Here is a 22,344-nt window from a genome sequence, read left to right on the forward strand (position 1 = left end):
CAACATGTGTATTCCTGCATTTTATAAAGCACATTTTAATTAAATAGCTTTTCATTGGTCACCATTTTTCTTTATTATATTGAATGCATACCTCAAAATTCATAGCCGTTTCCAACATTCATTGGCCAGAAAGATCATATGATGTAGACAAAACGGTCATGCAAGATAGCATGACCATTACCAACAGACTAACTTGACTTTTTTGTTTGCTGTTCCAAATGTTTGTATCATTCATTTCATATAAAAGTGCAGTGTGAATTTTGTGCATCACACAAAACAGAAGACTGATTTCATGGTAGATTGTTATTCATGTTTACATCAGAGTTGAAGTCAATTCATCAAACAAAAATGAACAAACTTTTTGCATTAATATTACCAACTATACATTGTACAATACACCAAAAAGTCTCAGTTGCAGTATTCACTGAAAAAAAAAAAAGCAAAAAAAACAAAAAACAAAGCCATGTTCTTTGTGACATAGGCACAGTTAAAATAGACTGAGGTACCACCAAGGCTCAGCTCAAAATAAATATAAACCCTTCAGCAATCCATTACAGTGACAGTTCAGCCAGAGGTTCCCCACAGTCACAGAACATGAAGGGAATGCTGAACAACAGTTTAACAGACAAGGAGTACACACAATTTATTGGGATTAGAGTCTGCATGATGGGCCAATCATACATATTAAATTATATAATGCTGCCATAAAACTAAGACAAAACTCCAGAAAAAAAAATCTCTTATAAGCAGCAAGAAAAAAAAAAAAGTATAAAGTGTAGGGGTAGACACAATAAAAGAATTTCATGACATCAGGTGAATGAAACCTGGTCAAGCTTCTGAACATGAGGAAGAATCAGAAATTTTAGGTGCCATAATTAGATCATCTAAAATAGCCTCCTTATCAGAGCTATCATATCCAATTGGTGACAAAACATCTCCATTGTCCACGTCAAGAGAGCCAGCCTCCATCTTAGCATCGTATGTAGATGTCAGGAAGTGGTGAGAAGTAGTAAGGGCACTACTGTCCAGATCTTCACTGTCCATGATGTAAGCTCCATCAGAAACCAGTGTCTCATTTTCAACTTGCTCCAGATGAGGGTCAGATTGGGCTGAAGGGTTGGTGAGGTAACTGTGGCTCTGTCTGGAAACTGAGGTGTGCAGAGTCAACAGTCGGTGGAAGAAATGTTCTGGCAGGAAGCCCTGGAAAAACAGTATATATTAACTGTTAGTACCAGCATGCCAAAGTCAAAGTCATATTCATCAAAACTGCATATGGTCAAACCATCTGACAGTTTCCTTATTCCTTAATACTGTACCTAAAAATCATCATAGTTATAGCAATAGCTTAGTATATATTAATAAAACTAAAAAATAACATTGTTAATCATAATTGCACACATGGAAAATGAAGTTTGAACAGTTTGAGTAGTGTTAATATTTCTAATACAAATCAAAATATGCAGAGGTGAAACTTTATTAGCTCATTTGTCTTTCAGTTAAACAATGATTCCACCATGAGGCACCGTGTTGGGCTGAGGACAAACCATAAAACCACACACCCATGCAACTTAAAGGAGATACACAGAACCATGGCCTCACTTTTTGTTTATAAATGCCTTGAGACTTCTAGAATGGCACAGGAATAGTTTTAAGCGTTAACAATAAATCTATTATAGTAATTTTTATGATTAAAATGATTCATATAGGTAGCGGTCTGAGTGAATGACCTTGACATCTGTGACGTCACCGCAGGAAGACTATCGGTCTCATCGCCATTTTCGCTATACTAAAACAGAGCTGACTGCAACTTCAAGCTTCCATTTTGAGCTAATTTATCACCATGTCACGTAGATGTATTGCTGGCAGGTGCAGCAACACGACAGAAGGTGGATTTACGTTGCATTCATGGCCCAAGAATGTTCAAACTGCAAAGATTTGGACGTGTTTTGCAAGAAGTTCACAGGCACATTGGTCCACTCATTCTCCATTTTCTCCATACTGAGTACTCCACCATTACTGCTCGGCTCAGGCAATTACTAAAACCTGGGATGGAACATCACCGGTTTTAGCAACAACCGTGGGGAGGTCACTGCCCGAGTGATATGTCCCGTCCCATCCCGGGTTTTAGCAACAACCTTCGGCTCACACTCCGGGAGAACTGGTGCAACTCAATTTACTTTCCTTTTCTTGTAGTTTCTCTCCTCTGCTCATTTTACTGAGGACTCATACAAAACCTCTGATCTGTTGAGGAGCGTTGGCTATAAGCCCATATTGAAAGAGGGTGCAGTACCAACAATTAAAGGAAAAGAAAACTACAAGAAAAGGAAAGTAAATTCAGTTGCACCAGTTCTCCCAGAGTGTGAGCCGAGGGTTGTTGCTAAAACCCGAGATGGAACGGGACGGGACATATCACTCGGGCAGTGACCTCCTCGCGGTTGTTGCTAAAACCGGTGATGTTCCAACCCAGGTTTTAGTAATTGCCTGAGCTGAGCAGTAATGGCGGAGTACTCAGCATGGAGAAAATGGAGAATGAATGGACCAGCCGTCTGATTTCCCCGCTGGATATGCTTGCCTCAGCAGCAATATCTCGCTCTTACATGGAAGAAGCGAATGAACGGAGAACTGAACAAACACCTGATAGTCAGACTGTTTCAAAACAATCGGCCACAAGGTCAGCCTTCAAGAAGCGAGAACACAGACGGGTAAAGCTGCGACTCTCATTTGGATACAAAACAACAAAAACACTTGTTGTTTACCTGCATTTAGTTTAATACATGTAACTTGTATTGTGTGTTTAAGTTACCGGGATGAGATTATTTAATTTACTTGAGAATGTGATTGTTTTAGTTCATCCGACTATTTAATTAGCCTTTTATGTTTTATCAGTGAAAACGCATGCATGTACATGTTTTAATGAGAGTCAACCCACAATCAATGAAGTCAAATCAGTCTTAGTTGAGCAAGTCGGTAATAGTAGAGCTGTTAAGGCCCTATAAACATAAGAATTGTGCACAACATGATAAAAGCATGAAACTTTCAGGGTTTGTTCTCCAGGGCATAACAATTAATTTAAGATCTGGAGGTGCTCTCAGTTTGACCTTGGAGGTCATTTAGAGGTCATTGACCCTTGTTATGTGCAATTTCAATGGACAGGATTAAAAATTGGGGCATTTTATCATACAAGTGTGACAAAAATTGTAATTACATGTGGATTTCCATTTTTCTAGGTCATGAGGGTCCATTTATAGTGATATTACACTTAGAAGTCAAGGTTAAGATGGTCACTCTAAAATATATGATGTGTTATGTCAATTTCAACAACTTTTATGATTTTGTAGCATATTGCCAAGCAGTATATACTTTGTAATTGTAAAATGACTTCCAAATGAGTGATACAGGCCTAATGTGATTATTCTAATCATTGCAGTCTCCAGAACATGCACAAAGGGCAGTACACTTCAATTCTGCCTTTTTGCATTTGCAGTGACCACAACAGCCCTTTTTGCAACCACAATGCAAAAGCTCATAGCACGACTGTGAGGCCTCAGGTAGTGTTGTCCAAAGTGGCTGCCATCCATCGTCACTGTTAACCCATCCCCAGTCTGAAGGACTTGGCAACCGGGGCCTAATAACCAAGGCAGGGTTCCATACATGAGCCTGATACATGGCTCGTTTGATGTGTAGTCTCAAAGCAGCTTGTGTAGGGGGGATGTTTTCCAATGATCTTGACTTTCGTGTGAAAAGATGTTTCCGTGCCTCATTGACACCTACACATGCACTTGTTCTGTCATAAATGAGAACAACAAAGCGTTCCAGCTGTGACAAAGACAGGTCACTCAGTTCTTGTGGCATTTGCAACTAGAGGTCTGCGCGGGTCGGATTTTTCAGTCCCGCTCCCGCCCGCATTGTGCAGTCCCGCTCCTGCCCGCTCCCGCAAAGAATTATGATTTTCAGTCCCGCTCCCGCCTGCCATATTTTGTCCCGCTCCCGCCCGCAAATCCCACATGATGCAGACGTTCGCGTTATTTCTCAGGAAAGTTCTTGTCTTGACACAGCGTGATGGTGCCCCGCCCCCTACTTTGAGTGGATTTGAGCATAAATATCTACAGCTCACGTTCACGTTTGTTATTATTTAGCTTGTTTCTGAATTCGGAATGTTGAAATGGCAACATGTAGACCTAATAATAATAATTATTATTTAAGTAGGCTAATCATTTAAGTATGCGCTCTCCCGTGGTGCGTCTCCTATGAATAATTAGTGTGAAAGGAGAGATGGATCGCACTCTTTAACTTATTCTTTTAGTTACATTTCTTTTCAGTTGTTTTTAGCAGTTGTTTTTAGCCAGTGAAAGAATGAAATGCGAGCAAAGCATCGCTAGTGGAAGGACCAAGAGCAGCAACCACCTTGTGGATGCCAATATAGCAGAAAGTGCTACCAGTTCCAAAGGCTATCCACATTTCTTCAAGGTCCACTTTCTGAAATACAGCTACTGCCAAGACGACCACATCTGAATCCACTGTTGTAACTAACACATTCTTAAGTCCCTTTTTAGCAGCATCTGCCACATGAAGGAATAGCCTTGTGTCTGCCTCCTCGAGTGCATGGAACCAAATTACTTACATCACAGTCAACAGAAGAGCTGAGGACATTTTTTTCGTTTGTGGCATATACTTCTTTGCCAGGAGCTAATGCCATGGCAGCAATTTGAACAGAAAGAAAGTGGAACAATTCTGTTTTGTTTTCACTAACAGATAAGAAATCCTTCCAGTTTAATGATTAAATTTATGTAGTTTACCTGGGTATCTATCAGTTACAGTTCATCTGCCATTTCCCAATTTTACGTTATTATCATTACGTTTTTTGTTTATTTCATTCATTTACCTCTATGGGTGTATATCTATTTATGTTTATTTACTTGATTATGCCTTAATACATGCATATTTATACTTACTGTACATTTTTAGCAAAATTGCTCCCAAAAACACACCCATTTCAGCTCTCATGCATAGAAATGTCCTATTGATGACCTCAATGACCTCTAATTGACCTCCAAGGTCAAACTGAGAGCGCCTCCAGATCTTAAATTAATTGTTATGCCCTCAAGAAAAAAGCATGAAACTTTCAGGGTTTGATCATCTTGTGCACGATTCATCTGCTTATCTGCTCTACTATAATGGTATTTCTTACTTTCACCATAAATTATGACTTTGGTCTATAGCTGTCAAAGGCCTCAGCCTTAAAACCGGTTCCTGCTGTGACGTCACACACTCAGGGCTGGCTGGCTCAGCGGGGCAGCTCGAATGCCAACTTTGCGGTCAATTTTAACTCTCAAAAATATATTTTTTTAAATTCCCATTTATGCAGCATACAAGAGTCAAGGATGGAGATACTATCCACTAAGAAATTTATTTAAAAATAAAGATTCTGCATATCTCCTTTAAAGATCCATGGATGTCACTGTGCATTTTTTGCCATTATTCAATTTTTGTAAATCAACACAATCATACAATTGTTTATTTTGGTAGTCTGTTTTGTAGTGTTCAATTTGAAATATTTGCTTCTTATAATTAACACGTGATCTTTAATGGTCTAAAGATTTATTTTGTAATTAAACTGAGTTGGCTTTTTATTTTAAACTTGAATTAAATATCTGGTCTCTTTTCCATATGGATAGTAGTTTTGCACCGTTTATGCTGTTTGAGTCAGGTCTACGATGTGCATAGAGCACTGCATAATTACACAAAGCCTACTACAACTGAAAATGTGTCAAAACTTGATAGTTCTTATTCTTACTGAATAAAGGAACTCTAAGATTAAAAACAAACAAACAAACAAACAAACAAACAAACAAACACTGGACAGTTAAAGATCACAGATCAACTGTTTGCAGCCATATGGACTAATATGGAATGCCTTATGATCTGAAGAGTTGCCAAAGAAATGTCACAACAGGATATTGTAGTCATAAATTCTGGAGCTGTAGCTGTTTTTTGCATCATTCAAGTGTAATTTAGAAGACAGCAAATGAGCAGTTAAATGTATATTAGTTTAAAATTGAGCAGTCATGGTAGCATGTCATTTTATCAGATTCTTGCTATCAGCTCGCTTTTTTTTAATGTGTGTTAAGCAATAGTAAGAAAACAGTGGGGCAAATGTCTGGTGTGACCGGTAATTTTATATGCAGTGCCTCAATTTTTTTTAATTAACCAGAGGCCACAGCCTCTTGTTTTAGAGAGGTTCACAAGCCCAGTGTTCACGAATTCACCAAAAAAAAAAGAAAAAAAAGCTTGAAGCAAAAGGAACTGCTACAAGGAGAAAACTCATCTTTCACTTCCCATATAATGTCCGATTAAAGTGAAAAGGCAGTTGAATTTTAATAATTTTTGTCTGACCACTGTAAACGCAGTAGTAGTTTTCGGGTCATGCGTTGATGTAATAAGGGGTCAAAAACTGTAAATGCCTAAGGTTAAGCCTTAGACGTTGGTACCTCTAATCTAGATGATCTTGCAATGATTGTAGAGTTATGTAGGTATGCAGTCACCTTGCTGATTAACGCCACACATTCACTCACTGTCCACTTTATTATGAACCTCTCAATATCTGTGCAGTTAGCTAAGCAACCACTCACATGTTTGCAGTGCAATGCAAGGGTTAGGTATAATATATATATATATATATATATATATATATATATATATATATATATATATATATATAAATAAAATATACAGTAGGATATTTTATATATGTATGAGATAAGGATTCTAGATAAAGGACATAACTCAACTAATCACTCTTTATAAACGTGGTGAGAAGAAAAGCATTCCAGCATGCACAAAACATCAAATCTTAAGGTACATGGGCTATAACAGCAGATCACCACAGTACGTTCCAATCTTCAGCTGTACAGTTATGCCCATGATAGCCTCAGATTCTTGTTCTTGGCTGACAGGAGTGGAACCTGATGTGGTGTTCTGCTGTTGTATCCCAATTCTTTTTTTGCTATAAACTTGTGTTTGACACATTTGTGTTGGAGATCAAGAGACAACTATGAGATGACAAATCAGATTTCAGCTTTTATTTCTGATATTTACACCTAAAGTTAAACAACTTGCAACATGGCATGTTTTGTTTGAACCCATCACCATACTGATTGATTAAACTATTAACAACTCTAATAAACCAAATCTACTCTTGGTTTGAGCCCTGGATTTCACCTGTGACACATCATTATTTGTTATAAAGGATAAACCAACATTAAGACCAGAGGACTATGGGAGAAAAGCAAGCCATTTTAAAGCTGAGAAAAGAGGAAAAAAAAAAAATCAGAGCCATTGCGCAAACACTGGGCAAATCTAATACAACAATTAGGAATGTCCTGAAAAAGAAAGACACCACTGGTAACTACTACTGACAACCAGGGTGAGCAAGGAATCAACAGCAGTTGATTCCTTGCTCACTGTAACGGCTATGAAGAAAAACCAAAAACAGTCGGTGACCAAACACCATAACTTCTACCAAAGTGATAGAAAGGCCAATATGTGAAGAAAGAAAGGATCTGCTTGTGATCCAAAACATACAAGATTAGTCTGAGATGGAGGAATTAATGGTAGGTGTTTGGTTTTGCATGGATGCTTATGGAATGGGCTCATTAATCTTTACTGATGCAACTAATGACAGCAGTAGCAGAATGAATTCAGATGTCTACAAAAACATTCTGCCTGCATTTACAGAGAAATGAATCCAATCTAATTGGGAGGAACTTCATCATGCAGCAAGACAATGGCCCAACACAACAAAGGACTTAATTAGGAGAAAGAGTGTAAGGGTTTTAGATGGACCAAGTCAATCACCAGACCTTAATCCAGTTAAGCATGCATTTCACTGCCTGAAGTGGAGATTAAAAAAAAAAAAAACTGAAAGAAGCTGTAGTACATGCCTTGAAAAGCATCAGAAAAGAAGAATGCAACAGTTTGGTGGTCAGTGGGTTGCTGGCTTGATGCAGTCATTGCAAGCAAGGGATATGCAACCAAATATCAAGTGTTATTTACTTCAAGACCATTTTTCCCGATACTTTTGCTCACCTAAAATTGGGTAGTCTACCAGCAAAAGTGCTATGTTCCAAGTTGTTTAACACATCTAGATGTAAACAAACATGGTTTAAAAAAATCCTAAACATGTTGACTTTGCAATCAGGGGAGCAAACGAACTGGACTTGGTTTATACAAACAAAAAGGACTCCTACCAAAAAGCCACACCTCAGGCTTGTAGTACTCGAGTCCAGGACTCTGACTCAAGTCCGACTCACGCCCTAATTTTAAGGATTTGACTTGAGCACTGATGACTCGGACTTGAACTTGGACTCGTACATTAACTGCATTCGGAATCGTAAACTGGAGACGAGGATTTTTTTCTTTATTTTTTGTAACATGCCATAATACTTTGGCACAAGATACAGTGCCTTGCAAACGTATTTATCCCCCTTGGCATTTGTCCTATTTTGTTGCATTACAAGCTGGAATTAAAATGGATTTTTGGAGGGTTAGCACCATTTGATTTACACAACATGCCTACCACTTTAAAGGTGCACATTGTTGCTTTATTGTGACAATAATTAAGATGAAAAAACAGAAATCTGGAGTGTGCATAGGTATTCACCCCCTTTCGTATGAAACCCCTAAATAAGAGCTGGTCCAACCAATTCACTTCATAAGGCACATAATTAGTTGATTACGAGCCACCCGTGTGCAAAGTGTCACATGATCTGTCACATGAAGTCTGTACAAGTCAACCTGTTCTGGAAGGACCCTGACTTTGCTACACTACTAAGCAAGCAACATGAGAACCAAGGAGCACTCCAAACAGGTCAGAGACAAAGTTGTGGAGAAGTATAGCTCAGGGTTGGGTTATAAAAAAAATATCCCAAACTTTGAATATCCCAGGGATAAATTACTGTATTTATAGCTACAATAATTTTTGTACAAATTTCGTGCAAGAGCATCACACCTGCGCACCTTGGAGCGTTAATCAGATAGACTCTCAGGTGCACTCTGGACAGTGCGCACGCCAAGCAGACACACGCGCGCCGTAAACGGTTTCACACAAAGGCAGCAATAGCCACTGTCAAATGGTGCGGTTGGAGTCTTGTTCTCAGACTCGACTTGGCTCAATAGTGGACTCGACTCGAAATTTTCTTTAATGACATGGACTTGACTCAGACTTGAACACTGAGGACTCGAGACTGGACTTGGACTCAAGGTTTAGTGACTCGACTACAACACTGCCACACCCCAACCCCACCTTGAAACTCTCAGACCATGTTTCAGTCCTGTTAATACCAACTTGCCCACTCCTCCTCAAGCAAGCTAAACCAGACACTAAACAGATCAGAGTTCGACCAGAGAGAGCTACTTCTGCACTTCAGGATTGCTTTGCATGCACATACCTAAGTATCTTTAGAGAAGCAGCTACCAAAGGTCATCTCACATATATAGACATGGTGACCTTAACAAGGCTACATTAACAAATGCATTGATGTCATAATCCCAAAAAACAACTTGGGAACCAGAAGCCATGGTTTGCAGCTGAGGTTCACAAACTCAATTTGTCAAGCCTCAATTCAGTTCTATTCTATTTTTATAGTGCTTTTAACAATAGACATGATCACAAAGTAGCTTTACAAAAATATTAAAATATATATTTCTGGAATTTATAAACATATGAATTTATAAATGTATCCCTAATGAGCAAGCCTGAGGCATCAGTGGCAAGAGAAAAACTCTGAGACAACTACTGCCCTGTAGCACTCACACCAGTCATCATCATGAAGTGCTTTGAGTGGCTGGTCATGAGTCACAATTTGCATACTTCCCCAACCTTTCCACAGAAGATGAGCTCTACTATTGGGAAAGATGATCTGCTTTCCCAATAATAAACCTTGGCTCATCAATAACATCAAGGAGCTCCTTAATCAGAAAAAGCAGGCATTCAGGGAGGAGAAGCTCAGGTGTGTGTAGCAGGAACTGAAAAGGAGCTTGAAGCAGACAAAGGTGGATGTGGAGAGTGGAGAGTAAGCTGCAGCAGAACAACACCAGAGAGGTGTGGAAAGGAATGAGGAATATTACTGGCTACTCAAAGAACAGCCGCCAGGTCTTCAATGGTGATGAGAACAAGGCCAATGAATTCAACCTGTTTTATAACAGGTTTAATGGAATGGCCAATGTCTGCCCTGCTTTATCATCTGTCCTCCTGCCCACCACTTCAGCTGATGCTCCTACTTCACTGACTCCTGTAGACAATGGCTCTCCCACATAACAGCATAAATACCATGTGTCTCTCAGTATAGTTCAATACATGCAACCACAATCATGGGGAAGACTGCTGACTGCAGAGGGGAGAGCTCATCCCGGGACTAGAACACAGCGTGTGTGTGTGTTTTTCTCTAAAGCATAAAAGTAGGCTGTTACACTGGAAAGTCTGACAATAAAAAGCCTATTAGTACCAGAAGCTTTATCCTGCCGTCCTCTGTGCTCCACCCACACTTCAGAGAGCTCTACAGTGGTGCTGAAACCCGGGAAAAGGTGGAGCACCAACCTCGCAGCCCCATGGAATCCTCCCCGTTCGCGGACCTGGTCCACGCCCTCGCCACGGCTCAGCAAAGCCAGCACCAGGCACTCGTCACGCTCCGAAAGGAGCAAGAGCGGCGCTTTGAAGCCCTGGTGCTGGCCCAGCAGGAAGATCGCGAGGCGTTCCGGCATCTCCTTGCGTCGGCGGGGTCCACCAGCGCCCCGGCCGCGGGCCCGTCTCCCCTCACCGTGACCAAGATGGGCCCGCAGGAGGACCCCGAGGCATTCCTCACTTTGTTCGAACAGGTCGCCGAAGCCTTGGGGTGGCCGATGGAGCAGCGCGTGGCGCGCCTCCTCCCCCTCCTGACGGGAGAGGCGCAGCTGGCCGCGCTACAGCTCCCCGCCGACCGCCGGCTGGCCTACGTGGACCTTCGCCGGGCTGTCCTCCAGCGCGTGGGGCGCACACCAGAAGAACAGCACCAGCGCTTCCGCGCGCTGCGGTTGGAGGAAGTTGGCCGGCCGTTCGCGTTCGGCCAGCAGCTCCGGGACGCCTGCTGGCGGTGGCTGAGGGCTGATGATCGCGACGCCAAGGGAATCATCGATCAGGTGGTGCTGGAGCAGTTCATCACGCGCTTACCAGCCGGAACCGCAGAGTGGGTCCAGCGCCACCGCCCGGCGTCGCTGGATCAGGCAGTAGGACTGGCGGAGGATCATTTGGCGGCTGTTCCGGCGGCAGGACAACTGACGGCGTCTTCTCTTCTCTCCTCTTCTCTCTCTCTTTCTCCACTCCCTTCTGTGTCCCGTCCTCGCCCCATTCCCCCACCACGGAGGCGGGGGCCGGCTCCACCCCAGCCGGCCCGCCGCACCCGTGGTGCCCTCCCGTTTCTCCCTTCTGTGTCTGTCTCTCCCCCCCGCCTCAGGTGAGTGAGCCCCAGAGCACAGGTGCAGAGGGAAAGCCCGGGCCGGTTTGCTGGCGCTGCGGGGAGCCGGGCCACCTGCAACAACAGTGCGCAGCAATGGAGGTGGGCGCGGTGGTACGGATCCCCGACGCGCCAGAAGCTGCCCTCGATCGGGCCGGAGCGTATTGCATACCGGTGAGTGTCCAAGGGGCTACATATCAGGCGTTGGTGGATTCTGGTTGCAATCAGACCTCGATCCGCCAAAGCCTGGTGCAAGACGAGGCATTGGGGGGAGCACAGGGGGTGAAGGTGTTGTGTGGGCACGGGGATGTTCACAGCTACCCTTTGGTGTCGGTCCACATATATTTCAGAGGGGAAAAATCTATAGTGAAGGCGGCGGTTAATCCTCGCCTTACCCACTCTTTAATTTTGGGGACTGATTGGCCGGGATTTCGGGGTTTAATGACACGCCTAGTAAAGAGTGGGTCCTGCCAGTTGACAGGGGGAGGTCCCGGTGTTGCTTTGGCTGGAGCTGCTGTCGCAGAGCCGTCTACGTCATCTCCGCGACAGAGTGAGGAGCCGCCGGCTCCGCCTCTTTCTGTTGGGGAATCCCTCGCAGATTTCCCATTAGAACAATCGCGAGACGAGACTCTGCGACATGCGTTTGACCAAGTGAGAGTAATCAATGGTCAAACGCTCCAGCCGAACGCCACCCCGTCCTTCCCCTATTTTTCTATTATGAAGGATAGATTATACTGAGTGACGCAGGACACTCAGACGAAAGAGCGCATCACACAGCTGTTAATTCCAAAGAGCCGCCGGGAATTGGTATTTCAGGCGGCTCACTTTAATCCCATGGCTGGACACCTAGGGCAGGATAAGACACTAGCCCGGATAATGGCCCGATTCTATTGGCCGGGGATTCGCGGCGATGTCCGTAAGTGGTGTACGGCGTGCCGCGAATGCCAGTTAGTAAATCCAGCGGCCATTCCAAAAGCGCCTTTGCGCCCCCTACCATTAATCGAGACCCCGTTCGAAAGAATTGGGATGGATCTCGTCGGGCCATTAGATCGGTCAACACGAGGGTACCGCTTTATATTGGTTCTGGTGGACTATGCAACGCGATACCCGGAAGCGGTGCCTCTTCGCAATATCTCAGCACGCAGTATTGCAGAGGCCCTCTTCCACGTCATCTCCCGGGTTGGAATCCTGAAAGAGATTCTGACTGACCAAGGCACCTCGTTTGTCACGAACACTGAGCGAACTGTATGGGCTATTAGGTATTAAGCCGATCCGCACCAGCGTTTATCACCCACAAACGGACGGTTTAGTCGAATGGTTCAATCGCACCCTCAAGAATATAATTAAAAAATTTGTAAGTGAGGACGCATGTAACTGGGATAAAGGGCTCGAACCCTTGTTATTTGCAGTGCGAGAGGTCCCCCAAGCTTCCACGGGGTTCTCCCCGTTTGAATTGTTATACGGGCGTAAGCCGCGTGGCATTTTAGATGTGCTGCGTGAAAATTGGGAGGAGGGACCTTCACAAAGTAAAAACGAAATTCAGTACGTTATGGACCTGCGCGCAAAACTCCACACGCTCACACACCTAACTCAGGAGAATTTGCGGCAGGCCCAGGAACGGCAAGCCCGCCTGTACAACAAGGGCATGCGCCTTAGAGAGTTCACTCTGGGAGAGAAGGTACTCGTACTGTTGCCCATGTCGAGCTCCAAATTAATCGCCAAGTGGCAAGGACCCTTTGAGGTCACACGGCGAGTCGGGGACGTCGACTATGAGGTAAGGCGAACGGACAGGGAGGGGGCGCTACAGATCTACCACCTCAAACTGCTTAAACTCTGGAATGAGGAGGTCCCCGTGGCGTTGGTGTCGGTAGTTCCGGAGAAGGCGGAGCTGGGGCCGGAGGTTCAAAAAGGAACATTGGCATCATGTACCTCTCCCCGACCCAACTCACGGAGGTCGCCCAGTTGCAGGCCGAGTTTTCGGATGTGTTCTCGCCCCTGCCCGGTCGCACTAACCTCATAGAACACCACATAGAGACGTCCCCGGGGGTGGTAGTGTGTAGCCGCCCTTACAGGCTACCCGAACACACACAAAAAAAAAAAGTGGTTCGGGAAGAACTTCAGGCCATGCTCGAAATGGGCATCGTTGAGGAGTCCCACAGTGACTGGAGCAGCCCGGTGGTCTTGGTACCAAAGGCTGACGGGTCGGTCCGGTTCTGTGTGGACTATAGAAAAGTCAACGCGGTGTCTAAATTCGACGCGTACCCAATGCCTTGTATTGACGAGCTGCTCGATCGACTAGGCACGGCTCGCTTTTACGTTATTGGATTTGACGAAGGGATATTGGCAGATCCCCTTGACTCCATTATCCCGGGAAAAAACGGCCTTTTCCACACTGTTCGGCTTACACCAATTTGTCACACTTCCTTTTGGGCTGTTTGGGGCGCCCGCTACGTTTCAGCGGCTGATGGACAGGGTCCTCCGGCCCTACGCCACCTATGCGGCCGCATATCTTGATGACATTATTATTTATAGTAACAACTGGCAGCGGCACCTGCAACACCTGAGGGCCGTCCTTAGGCCGCTGAGGCGGGCGGGTCTCACTGCCAACCCGAAGAAGTGTGCGATTGGGCGGGTGGAAGTACGGTATCTGGGCTTCCACTTGGGCAACGGGCAGGTGCGTCCCCAAATTAATAAGACAGCAGCGATTGCGGCCTGCCCAACGCCCAAGACCAAAAAAAGGGGGTGAGACAGTTCCTGGGGCTGGCTACTATCGTAGGTTTATACCTCATTATTCGGACGTCACCAGCCCGCTGACTGACCTCACTAAAAAGGGGGCGCCAGATCCGGTCCAGTGGACGGAGCAGTGCCAGCGGGCTTTCTCTGAGGTAAAGGCTGCACTGTGTGTGGGGCCACTATTACACTCCCCTGACTTCTCTCTCCTTTTTGTGTTGCAGACCGACGCGTCGGACAGAGGGCTGGGGGCGGTGTTGTCCCAGAAGGTGGAGGGGGAGGACTGTCCCATCCTCTACATTAGTAGGAAGCTGTCGGTGCGTGAGGGGCGCTACAGCACTATTGAGAAGGAATGCCTGGTGATCAAGTGGGCGGTCCTCGCCCTCCGTTACTACCTGCTGGGGCGCCCTCTGTTCGGACCACGCGCCCCTCCAGTGGCTCCACCGCATGAAAGATGCCAACGCGCGGATCACCCGTTGGTATCTGGCACTCCAACCCTTCAATTTCAAGGTGGACCACAGGCCGGGGGCGCAGATGGTCGTGGCGGACTTCCTCTCCCGTCGGGGGGGGGGGGGGGGGGGGGGGGGAGTCGGCTGCGGGCTGGACGGGCACCCGGCCTGAGTCGGGCGGTGGGGGTATGTGGCAGCGGGGGCGTGGTCAAGCGCCGGTCTGCGACAGGAGGGCGGAGACAGGGAAGGCGAGTGGCAGAATCACTACACCTGACGGTAATTAACCTGTGTTTGTGTGTCTTCCCAGTAACCGCGCCCTATTTAAGGAGGCAGAGGGAGAGCAGAGGGGAGAGCTCATCCCGGGACTAGAACACAGCGCGTGTGTGTTTTTCTCTAAAGCATAAAAGTAGGCTGTTACACTGGAAAGTCTGACAATAAAAAGCCTATTAGTACCAGAAGCTTTGTCCAGAATAGCCTCCCAGAGCTGTTGTTGAGATGTGAACTGCCTCCCACCATCATAAACACTTCTCTTGATGATGCTCCAAAGGTTCTCAATAGGGTTGAGGTCAGGGGAGGATGGGGGCCACACCATAAGTTGGTCTCCTTTGATGCCCATTGCAGCCAGAGATGCAGATGTATTCTTTGCAGCATGACATGGTGCATTGTCATGCATGAAAATGATCTTGTTTCGAAAAGCACGATTCTTCCTTTTGAACCATGGCAGGAAGTGTTCTTTGAGGAACTCCACATACGTTATGGATGTCATCTTCACACCATCAGGGATCCTAAAAGGGCCGACAATCTCTCTCCCCATGATTCCAGCCCAAAACATCACTCCACCACCTCCTTGTTGGCGCCGTAGCCTTGTTTACATGGGGTGGCCGTCAACCAACCATCCACCACTCCATCCATCTGGACCATCGAGGGTTGCACGACATTCATCGGTGAACAGAACAGTTTTGAAGTCAGTCTTCATGTATTGCCTGGCCCACTGGAGCCGTTTCTGCTTGTGTCCAATGGATAGGGGAGGTCGAAACGATGGCTTACGCACCGCTGCAAACCCCTGGAGGACCCTGCATCTTGTTGTTCGGGGCACGTTGGAGGCACCAGCAGCTTCAAAAACTTGTCTGCTGCTATGACAGGGCATTTTTACAGCTGCTCTTTTGATCCAATGTATTTGCCTGTAGGAAAGAGTCCTGGATTTTCCATTATCAGCACGCACACGTGTGTGCTCTGAATCAGCTACATACTTCTTGATAGTGCGATGATCGTGATGAAGTCTCTTGGCAATTTTGATTGTTGCCATGCCTTGACCCAAACATTCAACTATTTGTTGCTTTTCAGCAGCCGACAGGTCCTTTTTCTTGCCCATTTTGGTTGAAAATGGTAACCTGCTTAATAATGTGGGACAACCTTCTTTAGTAGTTTCCCCTTTAATTGGACTCACCTGCCAAACTAATTAGCACAGGTGTCTTCAATTGGTTTCAGTGATATACAGAGCCCTGATACACATTACCATTCATGAGTTTAACTGACAAACAAAAAATCTCTTACATTACCACTCTTAAACACTTGTTGCATAATAATTTGGAACACAGTGTAAATTAACATGCTTTTCAGAAGTTGGACATGTCCGTGTTGTAAATCCATTTTTGATTGATCTTAGGAAATATTCTAATTTAAGATACTGGATTTCTGATTTTCATGAGCCTCAAAATTAAAAAAAAAAAAAAAAAAGCAGGCTTGAAATATATTTCACTTTACATGTAACAAATATAGATTAAAGTTTACCTTTCTGAATTAAATTATGGAAAAAAAGTTTTTCACAATATTTTAATTGTTTGAGATGCACTAGTATTTATGGAATCATAATTTGTAATTTGGGGGAAATTATGGGGGAAAATTAACTTTGCAACCATGCAAACCGATACTGTATAAGCCATGCCAACCCACTACTATATAAGCCACTCAGTGTCAAAATTAAAACTGTCATCCGTAGCAACAAGGTCAATGCCAACTGTGGAGGCAGGGGCGTGGTCGAGCGTCAGTTTGTAAATGGAGAGCAAGGCCATGGGAGGCAAGCTGCAAAGCAATTTATGCTTGGATTAATGATAATGAGTGTGCATCTTCAGTTTCAGTGACAACCAAAGGCTTAAAGGAGGAGAGAAAGAGTAGCGAGGAGGAGAAATTGAGATCCAGCACAGAGCTGTAAGTGTATGTGTACACGTGTGGGTCTCTCAGTGAGACTGAAGTAATAAAAACAGCTGAAAAGTGAATAAAGCAACATCCCCATCTGTCTCCATACTTCAGTTTCCCCAAACTCCCTTAAGTGTTGCACCAACCTTTACTCCTAATTATTCTGATTTTATGAATAGGTTTTTAAAAAGAAACTTCAGCCTGACATTTAGTGTCAAGTGGTTGTATTTTTTTTTTGTGAATACTATGAATGAGATAAAAACCAAGGTAATCAACATTTGCCCATTTATGTACTGCGCAACAAGGCTACAAAGTCATTCTAATCTACATTTAGCACTGTTGACACTGTCTAATATGTTACTTATGCTTGATATTCAGTCACATACATAAATATTTGGACAGTAAAAAAATGTATTTCAGCTGCTGACCAGAGAATATTGGACCTGAAATTAAATCATGTATACAAGTGCAGACTTTCAGATTTAATTTGTGGGTATTTGCATCCAAATCAAATATATGGTCATTTCACAATCTACAATTAATAAGCAACAGATGTAATAAGACTAACCGAGTTGCGAACAGTTTCTGCCCATTCTGGTGCGACTGCATGGTCAGGATTTTCTTCAAGATACTCCTTTAGGTCCTGCAATGCAGGCCCATACAACCCACCATACTGAACCTAAAATTCACAAATACAGTATAAGGTAAAGCAATCCAACTTATGAAAACATAATTGTTAATACTTACAAAAAAAAAATGCATGTTAAGTGATCATCAGACTCGCCCTTTAAAAAAAAATGACAAGGACATAGGGCTGGGCACCGAAATTCGGTTCCTTCATGGCACCGACTGAAATGTTACGGTTCTTCTGGGTATTGAAACATGCCTTGCCTTTCGGTTCCACGTTTCGGTTCCCAGAGGTTAATCACATGTAAAGTGGAGTGGGCTCTGATCCGTGCTGGCGTGCTTATGACCCGATAATGCCACCTGTGATTGGCTGAAACGTTCGCATGCATGAAAAAGCATGTTTCCCATGTTGTAGGGGGTACTACTTTGTTGCGTCGTCAATGCCTACAAAATGCCGAAGTCGAAAGCTTGGTTATATTTTAGCAAGAGCGATAACAATACTGCGCGGTGCAATATATGCGACAAGAGCATCACCTGCAAGTCAGGCAGCACTTCAAATTTCCTAAAGCATTTGACGGTGCATGGAATAAATCTGAGAGCGGAGAGTTGCACCGTCTTCTCTCACACACCAACTTATGCACCTTTGTCACCCCCGACTTCTCTGCAGGACGTTTTACCACCAGACTCGGATTCATCTGAAAGTACCAAGCACAGCGTCGTGTCTGATATTTCATCTGGTAAGTTGTTCCGTGAATTCCGTTGAACTGCTTTGTTTGTCACGGTAAGAGCTAGGTTGTTGTAAGTTTATGTATAGCTAACGGTACAGTAAGATATTAGCGCCTAACTTTGTTTAATGGCTATGTAACTAGCCAAGTGAAAAGTTATCTAAATGCTAGCTTTTAAAATGTGCTCCATCATTGGGTAGGCTGCCTACGTGTGCGTGCGCGCGCGTGCATGAGTGTTATTTAAAAAAAATATTCACTTCCCCCTAGTCTCAAAAACTTAACGTATAAAACCTTCACAGCCTCTGCCCAGGTCCCTGATGTGAGGAGGAAAAGGCAGGCAGCTACCGTAAATCCATTCACACTAGCAGAAAAGGCCAAAATGACCAAAGAAAAACAAGCCGAGTGCCACAGGGCAGTGACACAGTTTGTGGTGAAAGGTTTGCTGCCTTTTTCTACAATGGAGACTCCGTGGTTTAGGTAAGTTGGCTGTACAGGATATTGTTGAATAAATCCTTCATTTATATTTATCTGTAATCCTTTATCTTTATCTAAATTAAGCCTAGATGTATTTTAAGTGATGTGTTTTTAAGCAATGGAAACATAACTATGCTATTTTTGATGTTTTGTCTAATGTTTGTCAATTAGGGAGATGATAAGAACCCTTAACCCCAGGTATCAGCCCCCCAGCAGAGACATGCTGGCAAACACATGCATACCTGCCTGGTATGCAGCCGAGAAGGAAAGGGTCAAGACAGATTTGAAAGACGTCAGGGATGTGGCTGTAACCGTGGATGAGTGGTTCTGAGATAGCTGATATGTTAATTTTCTTGAAGAAAAACTGTTGATTACATTGGCGCGCGTGTGTGTGTGTGTGTATGGTGTGAATATGATAGTGTGTGTTGGTGTTCTTTTTGCACTGGAAATAACTTGAATAAATATACTCCAATATGTGCAACAGAATGTGTAATGAAATTTTCTTTTTTTCCAGGATTAATATTATAAATTAGGAATCGAAAAAGGTACCGTTCAGGAACTGGTATCGAAATGAAGGTATCGGTACCGGAATCGAAAAATTTTGATCAATACCCAGCCCTACAAAAACACATTAAAAGTCCAGGCTGATAGACATTTCTAGATCAACACGGAGTACATTTTATGTACCAAAAAAAAGGTGCATTTTGTGTATTGTGTAAAATATCCCTAAATAGATTTTTCTAATGCAAATAGGAAAAATGATATAAAATTACAGTTATTCCTTGGTTAAAAATATTTTCTCCTAACCTTCTTGCCAGTCTTAAGGTCTATAACTTTAACTCGTTCACTGCCAGTTGGTGTTTGTTCCTTTTCTGCTCTCTTCTTTCTCCTTTTCCTTTTGGTCCGGTTCACCAGCAGCTGTGATACATCAAGAGAGTGATTGTCAGTTTAAAATGTTTAAGGATGAATGAAGGTAGTGGTGAAGTGAAATGGAACATAAACTACGCTGCTTCTGGAACACTTAACCTGAACACATTCTTGAGCAAGCAGATCTTAAACCACCTGTCAAACTCATTTTTATTGTTAGCTTCCTGATAAGAAAGCGAACAATAAGAATCCAAAAGTTCCTACTATTAGATATAACTACCGTGGTCAATTTACCACTGATTGCAAGGAAAAAAAAAATCAGTTTCTAAATTTTAAATGTCTTTTAATCTGATGTTCTCTTCTGACCGATTTGACAGAACTCTTTTTGGTACATGACATTAATTCTAGCAAAGTCCAAATTAGAATTAGACCTCCTTATGCCAGCTCCCCCTTCATCCAAACCACACAACCCCAAGTGATATCTTTCCAGTTCACTTTGCCTCTTTGTGCCTAAATGTGAACGAGACGGCATGTAGTTAGGAATTTTATATAAATTGTTTTCGTACAATATTTTAAGGGCAGTAATAGTGAGTAGTTTCATCTCATGTTTTAATGCTGAAAGAAATGAGAATTAGCAGATTGCTACATCCTTTTTTTAATCTAATTAGGATTTGTACAATCAATACAGCAATACTCATAAATACAGTGTCTTGCAAAAGTATTCATCCCTTGGTGTTTGTCCTGTTTAGTCGCATGACAAGCTGGAATTAAAATGAATTTTTTTTGGGGGGGTTAGCACCATTTGATTTACACAACATGCCTACCACTTTGTGTAAATTATTATTATTATTTTTTTTTACACTGTGACACAAACAATAAGATGTGCATAGGTATTTACCCCCCCAAAGTCAATACTTTGTAGAGCCACCTTTTGCTGCTATTACAGCTGCAAGTCTCTTGGGGTATGTCTCTATTAGTTTAACACCGCAGTTCTCAAAGTGTGGGGCACACCCCACTAATGGGGAATAAAGCCATGACAAGTGGGGCGCAATGAAGGGGGAATTTTTGTGCCCATCTTTTTATTAACACAATTATTGACAAAAGATCATACACAAAATAATAAAAAAAAACCTCACACACAAGCAAAGGAGTCATTGATGCACATAAATTAAAACATCAGATCCAGGGGACTAGAAGTAAAATTTTAAGTAGAACCATAATGCAAAAACAATTTAACATCAGCATATTAATTGCAGCGGAACAATGAACAAACTTTCACACAGTGTTCACAGAGAGGCGGCAGTGGGCATAACGTTACAGAATGGATAAATTCGTGACATGGATGACAAAGAAAACGGGTGATGCAATACCAGCAGAGAAAAACAAGACCAATGGTAAACAAAATGCCAACCAAAACGATGTCCGCTTTGTAAATTCCGAGTCACTGGGTGAGGATTTGCTGTTTTGCAAGAACGTCCAAAGTAGAGCCACAGCTGATGGATTCTTGACAGTTACTTCATAGAGCATGGGCTGAAATGGGAAAACTGTGTGGGCTTTTGCTCAGATGGTGCACAGACCATGGCAGGGAAAAGAAAAGGACTGCAAGCACTGATCAAGGGTGTCATGCCAAATGCGCAATGGACACACTGTCCTTCACAGAAAAGTGCTAGCATCAAGACAGCTCAGCCCCAAACTAAATGAGGTTTTGACAGAGGCTGTGAGCATGGTCAATTTCATCAAAACCCGACCCCTGAAAGCACGATTGTTCTCAGCACTGTGTGAGGCGATGGGAGCTGGTTATTCAGCAGTGCGGTTTCACAGCAAGGCAAGGTGACTCATGAGGTAAAGTGTTGTCACAAGTATTTGAGCTTAGAGAGGAGATTCAGATATTTTTGGATGAGGAACGCATGTATGAGGCTGCAAGCAAGTTCAGTGATGAACAATTTCTGATGAAACTGGCCTATTTCAGCGACATATTTGGAAAGCTGAATTAATTAAATCTTCAGCTTCAAAGTAGAGACAAGCACCTACCTCACCTGGCAGCTCAGATCACTGCATTTAGCTTGAGATATGGGCCAGGCGCCTCAATCAAGGAAATACTGAGATCTTCGAGAATCTGAGTGAAGTTGCTGAAACCAGCGATTCTGGAGCCACCACAGTGATCCCATGTATTAAGCAGCACATCTCTTCCCTGAGATGATTATTTAAAAAATACTTCCCAAACAATGCTCAGTATGACTGGGTTATGGATCCATTCAGTGCAGCAGGGTTGGTGTTTTGGTATTTATTTTAGTGACTATTTATTATACTCATATATTGTACATTTTATGTTGTATGCTACTTACTAACTGGAATGGATTGTCAAAATGAGTTCCTTGTGTTTAATATGCAATGACAAAATATTCATTTACAGGTGTCTTGCAAACGTATTCATCCCTCTTCGTGTTTGTTCTGTTTTGTTGCATTACAAGATGGAATTAAAATGGATTTTTGGAGGGTTAGCACCATTTGATTTACACAACATGCCTAGAACTTTAAGGTGAAAATTGTTGTTTTATTGTGATACAAACAATAATTAAGATGAACCCCCCCACAAATCTGGAGTGTGCATAAGTGTTCATCCCCCACTCCCCCCAAAGTCAATACTTTGCAGAGATACCTTTGGCTGCAATTACAGCCGCAAGCCTCTCGGTGCATGTCTCTATTAGCTTAACACATCTAGCCACTGGGATTTTTGTCCATTCCTCAAGGCAAAACTGCTCCAACTCCTTCAGGTTAGATGGGTTGCAT

At 43.4% G+C, this 22,344-nt stretch overlaps 2 protein-coding genes across 2 annotated transcripts in view; one reads left to right on the forward strand and one right to left on the reverse strand.

The window, feature by feature from the left end:
- Window positions 1–288: 288 nt before the first annotated feature.
- chd8 (chromodomain helicase DNA binding protein 8) overlaps window positions 289–22,344 on the reverse strand; it is a 202,374-nt gene continuing 180,318 nt past the window's right edge. The window contains exons 38-40 of the mRNA XM_060930000.1: window positions 19,495–19,605; window positions 17,430–17,540; window positions 289–1,200 (exon numbers count right to left, since the gene is read on the reverse strand). Coding sequence (XP_060785983.1) covers window positions 829–1,200; window positions 17,430–17,540; window positions 19,495–19,605 — 594 coding nt within the window. The 3' untranslated portion in view covers window positions 289–828. The remainder of the gene's footprint in view (window positions 1,201–17,429; window positions 17,541–19,494; window positions 19,606–22,344) is intronic.
- LOC132891894 (uncharacterized) lies at window positions 16,659–19,140 on the forward strand. Its single transcript, XM_060930010.1, has 3 exons — window positions 16,659–18,225; window positions 18,513–18,690; window positions 18,859–19,140. The coding sequence occupies exons 1-3, from the start codon at window positions 17,940–17,942 to the stop codon at window positions 19,016–19,018; spliced, it is 624 nt and encodes a 207-aa protein (XP_060785993.1). The 5' UTR covers window positions 16,659–17,939; the 3' UTR covers window positions 19,019–19,140.

Source organism: Neoarius graeffei, chromosome 1 (assembly GCF_027579695.1).
Source record: "Neoarius graeffei isolate fNeoGra1 chromosome 1, fNeoGra1.pri, whole genome shotgun sequence".
Taxonomy (NCBI): domain Eukaryota; kingdom Metazoa; phylum Chordata; class Actinopteri; order Siluriformes; family Ariidae; genus Neoarius; species Neoarius graeffei.